We start from the raw sequence: 11530 nt of genomic DNA on the forward strand, positions 1-11530 counted from the left end.
GTGTGTGTGTGTGTGTGTGTAGATTGACCCAAATGGAGGAGCAGGTATGTTTTGTATGGTCTGTCAGGTATTAAAAGAAAGTAATACCCATCCAGGAAAGCAAAAAAAAAAAAAATAATAATTTCCTATTCACAAACTCCATAGAGGAAACCACACAGCATCTAGAGTTGGGATAGTGTAAAAACAATTTGGGGTTGTGGAAAAGAACTTCTACATTACAAGCAGGGTGGATTGGCAGGGTTGGCATAGGGTCATGTTTCTTGGTCAGTTTAAGGAGATGTTCTCATGATTGGAAGACGTATGGGACATGACATGGTGGGAAGGGCAAGTTTAAAGTTAGGGTTATTGTTCTGTTTCTTGACATGCCTAATTGTTTTAATTGAATGATTGACTTTATATAGTAAAAATTATGAATCCGAATGATGTTTTCTGCCTTCAATGAATCAAGAGTGTGGACTAAGCATTATAAACCACTGCTAGTTAGGCTAGATTTAAGCAAGGTTGCATATTTGTCAAGTCTCAACCAATTCATGGTTTAACTCCATTCCTAGGTCACAAGTCTTTAACTGCTATAAGTATTTTACCAGGACTCCTCCTTTAACGTTTGTTTTAATTTTATACAAATGTTTCTTCCTACCTTACAAATAATTTGTAACTTTTGAAAAGTATATTGTACCAGAGGCTACCCAACTTTATTCTAATTATTTGACAATATTTATGCATTTTCTGTGTAAAGTTATGCCACATTTTTCTTACATTTGTTGTTATTGTTACGTGCCATCAAGTCACTTGCAACCCTTTGTACAGCAGCTCTAAAGCCCTGTCCTGAGACATTGTCATTAATTCAGAAACACCAAGCCTTTTGCCCCAGGCACTGTTATCAATCCATCTCATCTGGGATCTTCCTCTCCTGTGCTGTCCCTCTACCCTTTTAAGCATGATGTCCTTCTCCAAGGACCAATCTCTCCTGGCTTCGTGCCCAAGGTATATGAAAAGGAGCTTAAATATCGTAACCTCCAGGGAGAGACTTGCTTTCCTCTTCTTCAAAACAGACCTATTTCTTTTCTTGGCAGTGCATGGTATCTTCAAGACTCCTCTACAACACCACTCGATGGCATCAATGATTCTTCTGTCATCTTTATTCATTGTACAGCTCTCTAATGCATAGCAAGTACTTGCAAAGAACATGGCCTGAATTAGGCGCACCTACGTATCTAGACTAACATCATTGCTTTTCAGTACTCTGGAGAGGTCCCTGCCAGCAGATTTTACCAGTGCAATCTGTCTTTTGATTTCCTGATGGCTGGTGTTAAGAGTATTGATTGTGGAGTGGAGCAAGTTGTAATTGTTAAGAACCTCAATCACTTCTCCATCTGACAACCTCAATCTCTTCTCCATCTGGAACAGTACATTGACGGAGAACTACCAGAAATAAAACCTCGGATTAGAAGAAGTTGTGGCACTAGATACTTTATTGCCAATGTCAGATGGATCTTGGCAGAAAGAAAAACATACCAGAGGAATGTCTATCTGTGTCTGATTGGCTATGCAGAGGAATTTGACTGAGCGGATCACAGCAAATTGTGATTAGTCAAAAGGAGAATGGAAATCCCAGAACTTTTGATTGTGCTTATGCGAAACCTATACTTGGTCCAAGAAGCTGTCCTTGGAACAGAGCAGGGAAACACTGCATGGTTCAGAGTCAGAAAAGGAAATTGTCTAGGATGCATCCTTCTCCATACCTTTTCAATCTGTATGCATAACAGATCATTTGGGAAGCGGGGCTTTATGAGGAGGAATGTAGAATCAGAATTGGAGGTAGACTCATTAACAACCTACATTATGCAGATGACACAACCTTGCTTGCTGAAATGGATTAAAGCTTAACATTAAGAAGACAAAGATTCTCACCACTGGGCCAATTGGCAGCACCTTGATAGATGGAGAAGAGATTGAGGTTGTTAACAATTATAGCTTGCTCAGCTTCACAGTCAACACATTTGTTTTTAAGACAGTTAAAAAAACACACACCCAAATCCAAATAATGGCTACAATTTTTATATAAATTTTCATAAAACTTTTCTTTAGCATGTACTTTGATTACTGATAAATATTCTCAGAAGTTGGGAGTTAAATTGAGATTTTTTTTTTTCTGAAACTTGGAATTAATGAATTTAGGAGCTTTTTTCTTTCTGTAAGTCTCTCTTGATTCTTTTTGTAATTTAAATACATAACAAGATGCTTTGCTTGGGATTCTACATGTACACATTACTTAATCAGACACATTGTAGCGAGTAAACAGATTGAAAAAAAAACACCAAGAAACCAAACCAAACCTGCTGCCTTTGAGTCCAGCATTTAAGTGGATATTTTGCAAAAGTAAAGATTTTGCAAAAGTAAATATATATTCATAGAAATTGTAAACTTTAAACTTTTGGAGTTTTATTGGTTCTCTAGGTGTTAGTATGGAGCTGTTTACCTATAGTTGTAGGTTCTGGTAGCCTAGTTCTTAGGGACTGCACTGCTAACCAAAAGGTGGTGCCTTTCTCAGGGTTCAAATTCCCTGGGGGTTAGATGAGAGAAAAATAGAGCATCTCCTCTTGTGATTTACAACCTTGGAACATGTGCTTGAGCATCAACTTTGACTTTGTTCTGATAACATTTAGTTCAAATTTTCAAGGGAAAGAAATAGTCTTGAAGGAAATAGCTGTTAGAATCTTTTTACTTTATCATTTTTCTCAGCCACGGCTGGGTTTTGTGTTAATAACAAATTTTGTGTTTAAATTAGCCTACAAAATCTTCTTATAGCTACCAAATTGTATGCATTTTTTTGTCAAACTAGTATTACATTATTAATTACACATTGTTGTTGTTTTGTTGTTGTTGTTATGTGCCCTTGAGTCACCTGTAACTCCTAACAAACCTGTGTACAAGAGCCCTAAACCCTGCTCTATCCTGTGCCAATCTTACTGTCTCTGACACACCTACTCTCATTACCCCAGTCACTGAATCAATCTGTTTAATTGAGGGCCTTCCTCTCCTGTACTGTCCCTCCACCTTCCCAAACATTATTTACTTCTCCAAGGACTGGCCCTTCCTTGCATCATGTCCAGAGTATGTCAGACAGAACTTCAGAATCCTTGCCTCCAAGGAGCAGCCTGATTTAACCCTCTCCAGGACAAACCTATTCATTCTCTTAGCAGTCCAGGGTATATTCAATACTCTTTCTCCAACACTACAGCTAAAAGGCATCAATTCTCCTTCTATCATCCCTAGTCATAGTCCAGCTCTCTAATGCATAACAAGTGATTGCAAAGAACATGGCCTGTATCAGGTGCACCTTAGACTCCATACTGACATCATTGCTCTTCCTCCAATCCTGATGCCACCCTTCTCTTCATAGAGCCCAGCCTCCTGGATGATCTGTTCTGCATATAGATTGAAAAGGTATGGAGATAGGTCACATCCCTGGTATACACCCTTCCCAGTTTTAAATCATGCTGCAGTGTTTGCTTGCTCTGTTCCAATGACTTCCTCCTGGTCCAAGTATAGGTTTCCCATAAGCATGATCAAGTGTTCTGGGATTCCCATTCTTCTCAGAGATGGCCACAGTTTGTTGTGGTCCACACAGTCAAATGCCTCTGCATAGTCAATGAAACACAGATGGACATTCCTCTGGTACTCCCTGCTTTCAGCCAAGATCCATCTACCATTAACTACAATTTCCCTAATACCACAACCCCTTCTAAACCCAGCCTGGACTTCTGGCAGTTCTCTGTTGATGTGCTGTTCCAGTCGTTTTTGGATAACCTTCAGCAGAATCTTGCTTGCATGTGATAGTCATGATATTGTTTGATAATTTCCACACTCTGTTGGATCACCTTTCACTGGAATGGGAACAGATATAGATCTCTTCTAGTCAGTTGGTCAGGTAGTTTGTTCACCAGATTTTGTGACATTATCTTTTTTTAAAAAATAGTTCATTGTCTGGTTAGCAATGGCTTCTTTTTATTTTTTTTTATAGGGACCTCTGGTAGTATAGTTCATAGCAAGTTGTTCTGCTATCTGAAAGGCATCTAACAGTTAAAATGTACTAGTGGATTCTGTAGGAAGTTCTGGTGGCCTTTTGGCAAGAAGCTGCACTGCAATCCTTAATTCTTATGGTTTGAGGGTACTAGCTGCTCCACAGAAGGATGGGTAATCTCTTCTTCATTAGAAGGTCAGCTGTGGGTCAGTTCTGACTCTAAGAAACACAACAGTGGTTCTTTTGGAGAAAGATGGACAATTTCCTCCTGTTAAGATTATAGCCTAAGAAACCCCATGTTATGTGGTGCAAAATGGCAGTCATTTCAGTTCAGTTTTCAAACTCATATTCTTGGTTTTTAAATGAAAAAAAAAATATGTATATATATACACTCTACACTTAACCTCCATTTATATAACTAGGAAATACAAAGTAGGTGAGAAATGAAAAAGTTTATTTCACTGACCTCAGTTGAGGAGTGTATATCGGATTGTATTTGGGCTGATTCTGAAAATGTTTGGTAAGAATGTAACATAAAATCAAAAGAACATTTGGCTTAGTGGTAGGGTATTGTTCTGCCAACTCAAAAGCCAGCCATTTGAATCTACCAGCCACTCCATTTGAGAAAAATGGGCAGTCTCCTCTTGTGTGATTTGCAGCTTCTGAAAACTTATTGGAGGGTTAGCTATTAGTTGATTCCAATTCAGTGGCATACAATAACAATGTAATATTTAGTGAAAGTGTTTTTTCTGTTACACAAGACCCTTTTTCATCCATCATAGTCACATTTTAAAAGAATACAAGCATCTACCTTGTTCATCAGTAAGATTTATGCTAGCAGTGCCCTAAAAAGTTTTCCTTCTCACTTTTTTCATCTTGATAATTTAGCCAGAACCATCAAGAAGAATTCTACATTTTAGCATTTATTGCTTTACAACTGGACTTTTAAAAAATTATTATATTCAGCCTGCAGCATTCTAATAAATTATATTTGAGGCCTTACCAGGTTATTAGTGAGACAGACATTTTCTTCTTTTCATTTTAATTTTCTTACTTAAATGATCACAAGTCTAGATAATAATATTTTGTTACTATCACATTTATTTAGGGAGCTCTGGTGGCTCCCAAAGCCATGTGCTTTGAATCCACCAGCTGCTCAACAGGAGGGGGATGGGCAATCTTCTCCCAGGTGATTTATGCCTCAGAAAATTATGTGGAGGGTCAGCTTTGGGTCAGTTCCAACTTGATGGCACAACAACCATCACATTTGATTAAAATGTAATGATATTAGCATAGCGTTTTGTATTCCATGCACAAAGTGTTTCTGATTTTTCCCGTGAAATATTTAACAATTATGGCTTATGTAAATAGTACATGCCATTATTCATTAATTGTGTAATAAGGACATACTGTTGTTTGTGTTTTTTAAACAATTCTATTGTGCATGTCTTTTTCTAATTGTATGTCTTTGGAAACAATTTCGTTTTTCTTTTATTTATAACATAAGTGCGTACTATTGGCATCCTGCATTATTTATTTAGCACTGAAAGTTAACTATAACTTTAATCATTGCAGCATATGATAGGTATATTAAAATTTATTCAGAAACACTTCACAGAACTACACAATATAGTTCTAATATAGATGAGATTATATTTTGTATTTTTGAGATCTTTATTTCTCATTTTTAGGAATGATAAAGTCATTATGCAGGGGAGTTATTTCATGTGATTGAGAGTGGAATGACTTATTCAAATCATAATGAAGTAATGATGAAAGTGAGAATTATAAAGATCTGACTTAGAATGAATTAGAAAGCTAATTTTCCCATCTTGATGCTGGCATAAGTCTTGCTCTATTCCATATTTGATCTTGGAATTTGGTAGAATAACTTAAACTATACTCCTTCAAAGCATGGAGTAAGTCTCACTCTTCATTGTCTTCTAACCAGCAGCAGAGCTTAGCAGCTAGCTGTTTCTGAATAGAGCAGTGCTTATTAATTTAGCTTGCTCTGAACAGCATTCATTTTAGTTCCTTAAGGGCCGCAGTGAGAAGTCCCTAGGTGGCACAAATGCTTATGTTCTAGACTTACTAACTGGAAGGTTGGCTTTTCAAACCAACTTACAAATACTTCAGAAGTAAGGGCTGGTGATCTACTTCTGAAAGATCATAGTCTTGAGTAATGCTATGGAATAGTTCTACTCAGCACAAATGGAGTTTCTGTGATTTGGAACTGTCTTAATGGGACCTAACAATAGGGCTTCAATGAGCCAACATACTGATTACCATAGAAAGTCTTGTTGGAAGAAAGGGGCTCTTGAAATATTTAATTGACCAAATAACATATTTACATTGTATCTTCTAAATCTTGAATTTTGAACAGGACTTTTAAACAGTACAAAATGATTCAGGCATAACTAACAGAAACAAGGACAGCATACACATTGCATAGCAACTAGATGTTCTGTCCATTGAATTTTGACTAGAGAAGGAAATAGGCAATGGTGGTGCCCACTCAAAGATGACAGTACACTTCACTCTTTGTATGTATATTTGTTTCTCTATTTTAGTGAGTGGAACACTGTTGTTACGTGCCGTCGAGTCACCTGCGACTCATAGGGACCCTATGTACAACAGCCCTAAACCTGACTCTGTCCTGTGCCAATCTCACTGTCTCCGACACACCCACCCCGATTACTTCAGTCACTGAATAAATTCAATTTGAAAGTACCTAACAAAAACAAATAAGCATTGCACTGGGAAAATCTGCTACTAAGGACCTTTCAAATTATTGAGGAATAATGATGTTAGTTTGAGGACTCAGATGCGTCTGAATAAGGCCATAGTATTTCCAGTTACTTGCTATGCATCTGAGAACTGAACAGTAAATAAGAATGACAGAAAAGGAATTGACGCCTTTGAGTTGTGATGTTGGAGAAGAGCACTGACCCTACCATGGACAACCAAGAGAACAAAAAGCCAAGTCTTGGAGAAGGTGCAGCCAGAGTGCTCTCTGGAGGCAAGAATTATGAGGCTTCATCTCTCATACTTTGGACATGTTGCTAGGAGGGGCTATTCTTTGCAGAGGGACATGATTCTGGGAAAGGTGGAAGTTCAGCGAAGGAGAGGAAACCCTTAGCCTGGGAGATTGATATGGTGATTGCTGCGATGGGCTGTTGTGTGTCAGGAAGTGTGAGGATGGTGCAGGATAAAACTGGATTTGAATCTTTATTTATAGGGTCAACTGTGAGTCATACTTGACTCAAGAGCTCCTAAAAACAACAACAACAACAACAACAACAGGAAGAGTATATACAGGATATTTTTTACTTTATTATTAACAGCAAGTACTAATGAATATTCAACAGTTATTACAGTAATTGAAGCTATATAAACAAATAACTTCAAAATTATAAAATTGGAATTTTAATTCTGTTTTATATGAGAATTTATAATGTTGGTAGCATTGAACTCTATAGCCAGAGGGAAAAATAAATGTAATTTCTTAAAACACTGTGTTGTATCATTTAAACATTGTGAAAAAAAAAATCTCTCCTTGAAATATACAACTGAACATATCAACTTAAAATTTTTTCAGATTATTATATCATTTTATGTTTTGGTGGGAAAATTAAGAAATGGTTTTCATTAAAGTCAATTCAAGCCTGAGAATGTTAAAGCATTATATTTCTTACACTTACTTTGTAGAAAATTGTAAGAAAATTTTAGGAGAAAATGTTAAACCCAATTATGGTTGTCAAGTCACGATTCAGTCAGAACAAGAAAAACAGTTAATGAAACAATATCGCCGTGAAGAAAAAAGAATTGCTAGACGAGAAAAAAAAGCTGGAGAAGATGGAGAAGTTTCAGGAGAAGGACTAATGGGCTTTGATCCTAAGGAATTACGGATGCAAAGGTAATAAATGCCAGAAACTGATAAAATTCCTGTGCTTTAATTGCTACTTTTATATACCATTATCGTTTTAACTTGGTTTTAGCAATTTAGTTGATTCTTATTTCTAGTCACGTTTTCTTAGAAGAATATAATATTGTTGTATGAAAACCCAATTTTCTGGGATAAGAAAGCAGTGATCAGCTTAATTAGAATATTCTTAGTTGCATCCACGTCAGTGAGAGATTGAAATGATGAAAGCAAGGTATACTTAGATTTTATGAGTTTACCACTAGGTTAAGATTTAAGAAGTTTCTTCAACATTGTTGGGATTTTTGTTTCTTTTCTAATTTAATAAATGCTTTTTGGACATGTTATCTATAAATAGAAAAGGGGTAAATAGGAAAGACATGATTGCATTTGGCTCTTTAAAACACTGAAACTCATTTAAATATGTTGTTAAATGTCTTTGCATTGTGGAAAGCGAAATTACCAAGAACATCAAATCAAACATACTGGATTGTGTTATCTAAAATACTTTCCTTTTTTTTTTTTTTTTTTTTTTTTTTTTTTTTTTTTTATTATTTTTGTGTGCGTGTACCGTCAAATCAGATCTGACTGGTACAGGAGGAGAGTGCCCCTCCTTCCCCGGCAGAGCATCTGGTGGATTCGAACCGTGCACCTCTGGGATTGTAGTTGCAGCTTCTTGCCACTAGGCCACCAGAGCTCCACATCTTTGATAGCTAGAAAATTTCAAGATTGCTATACAGTTTATTTTTTCTTTATGCAGCTTAATTTCTTTTACTATATTTTCCTTTTTAAAATTAAAAATTAATGGACATTTAGCCTATTATTTTTGTGTTTTTAGAGAACAGGCACTTCTGAATGCTAGAAGTGTTCCAGTTCTGAGCAGGCAGAGGGAAATGACTGTGGAGAAAATACGTTATCCCCATGTTTATGATTCTCAGGCTGAAGCTATGAAAACATCAGCTTTCATTGCTGGTGCAAAGGTATGATTTTGGACAATTTATATTCTGAAGAAATAAAGATATTCCTTATTTCTATTGTGATTCTAATACTCATTGATTATACTTTACTAAATTGTACTGAAAATATTGATGAAGAGGAGATAATGAAGTGTATATAAAGCTCATAGTAGGTATCCTGTAAATACCTATTTTCCTTTTCATTATTTGTACAATTTGTAGTTTTAAGGGTTATCTGCTGAATTATTGTTTTGGCTTAATTTCACAATGTTATATAGTGTTTCTTAGTTATATGAACATTTTATCTTCAGAAATATATTTAGTTCATGTGTTATATAAGAAATTAGTCCTAGTGTTTGAGCACTTGACAGCTTATCAAAAGTCAGCAGTTCAAATTCTCTTGTACCGTGTGAGTAAGATATGGCAGTCTCCTGATAACGATTATAGCCTAGGAAACGATATTGGACATTTCTACTCTTATTTTGTGAGTTTACTTATTTAGGATGAACTAAGCAGCAATAGGTCTGGTTTTGATTATGTGAAATACCTGATAATGTTTGCTGTGTTTATCATTGGTTGGTTGGTTGGTTTTGCTTAGGCTAACTTATTTTAGTAGTAACTATATTAGTAGTTCTTTGCCTTATAACACAGTAGTATTCATTTTTCATTATTTTATTTTCAATTGTGATGCTTATAGATGATATTACCAGAAGGTATCCAAAGAGATAATAACAAAATCTATGAAGAAGTAAAAATTCCCTACAGTCAACCAATGCCAATTGGACTTGAGGAAAAGCCAGTTTATATCCAAGACTTAGATGAGGTGAGATGAATATGTTATTGAGTTGATAGTCTTTTACCTAATGTGTTTAGTGAATGGATTTTTGTTAGAATATGTATTTTAAAAATTAGAGATTCACCAATACAGTACAGAGATAAATATAGTTGGTCTACAGTTTGGTATGCTATTGTTAGGCTGCTAACTGAAGGTCAGTGGTTTAGATCCATCATCTGCTTTACAGGAGAAAGATGGATAGTCTCCTTTAATTAAGATTAAAGTATGGATAACTACCTCTCAGTACTGGATATAGCTATCCAGTGATGCAGTGAGTAACCTCCAGCTATTAACTTAAAGATCAGTGTTTCGAACCCATAAGCTTTATTGGACAGTTGGCTTCTCTAAAGAATATACCCTTAAAAACCCTATGGAACTGATCTACTATACACTGTTGTGTCTCTTTGAGTTCTCATTGATCATAAAACAAAAGGTTTGCATGTTTCTCATAAACTAATTTAAGTAAATCATAGTAGATGTAAAAGAGATTGAAATAGTCAACTATTAAATTGTGTTTGGATACACAGTCACTACCCATAGTAGCAGTAGCAGGGAATCAAAAGGTGTCAGTATTTGTGATATTTTTAAAATATCCACAATATATAAAGTGATATTGCAATCATGCAAAAGTTAAATCATATTATATTACTTCTCTCCCCACCTTTTCTTTTTTTTTAAATTGAAATTTTAATGAAGTTTATAGAGACTTTGGATTGCCATTCATTGATTGATGCACATTTTCCTCCCTGCCCCCCAGTTCACTTTTCTCTTTGGAAAGAAAAAAAATCCTTTCATTGTTTTACACCCCACCCCCCACACCCCATTCACTTTACTATGCATCTCTTATTCTGGACCATTGTCATACAAATAACACCTAATCATATATTCCTTTTAAGCAGTTCTTTCCGTCATCTGTTTCAATGCAGTGTACATTGTCGGTCCCCTATTTTCTTAGTCCCCCAACCCCCAACCCTGATGTCAATTTGTTTTACAACAATGGCATTATGCATTATTTGTCCTTTGGTGACCGAGATATTTGACTCAGCGTGATGTCCTCCAGGGTCACCAATTTTGTATAATATTTCATAAGTTCATGATTTCCTTGTTTTTCAGTGCAGCGTAGTATTCCATTGTGTGTATATACCACAGCTTCTCTAGCCATTCGTTTGTTGATAAGAACTTGGGTTGTTTCTCTTTGCTCTTGTGAACGAAGCAGCAATAAACATGGATGTGCATATATCTGCTTGGATGGCAGTTCAGATTTCTTGAGGGTATATTCCCAGTAGTAGAATTTCTGGGTCAAATGGCATTTCCATTTCCAGCTTTCTGAGAAAGTATCATACTGCCTTCCCTAGTGGTTGCACCATTTTACACTTCCTCTAACAGTGAATAAGGGTTCCAGTTTCTTCACAATCTTGCCAGCATTTGTTGTTTGCTGTTCTTTTGAATTTTGCTATTCTTACTGGGGGGTTAGATGATATACCATAGTTGTTTTGCTTGCATCTCTCTAGAGCTAGGGATTTTTAACATTTCTTCATGTGTTTGTTTACCACCTGAATGTCTTCATTAGTGAAGTATCTATTCATATCCTGTACCCATTTTTCAATTGGGCTGTTTATCTGGTTGTGGTGCTTGAGTATTCTATAAATTCTAGATATAAGTCCCTTATCAGACATGTTATTACCAAATATTTTTTTCCCAGTTTGTGGCTTCCCTTTTTACCCTGTTGGAGAAATTTTTGGATATGCATGGATTTCACCTGATGGTATGCATAGAAATCTGATTGATTACAT

At 35.9% G+C, this 11530-nt stretch overlaps 1 protein-coding gene across 1 annotated transcript in view; it reads left to right on the plus strand.

The window, feature by feature from the left end:
• Window positions 1-11530, plus strand: part of ASCC3 (activating signal cointegrator 1 complex subunit 3) — a 451184-nt gene that overhangs the window by 66996 nt on the left and 372658 nt on the right. The window contains exons 5-7 of the mRNA XM_006881191.1: window positions 7733-7940; window positions 8785-8926; window positions 9600-9725. Of these exons, the coding sequence (XP_006881253.1) occupies window positions 7733-7940; window positions 8785-8926; window positions 9600-9725 (476 nt within the window). The remainder of the gene's footprint in view (window positions 1-7732; window positions 7941-8784; window positions 8927-9599; window positions 9726-11530) is intronic.

This window comes from Elephantulus edwardii, unplaced genomic scaffold, assembly GCF_000299155.1.
Source record: "Elephantulus edwardii isolate Elephantulus edwardi_28Jun2011 unplaced genomic scaffold, EleEdw1.0 scaffold00013, whole genome shotgun sequence".
NCBI classification, from domain to species: domain Eukaryota; kingdom Metazoa; phylum Chordata; class Mammalia; order Macroscelidea; family Macroscelididae; genus Elephantulus; species Elephantulus edwardii.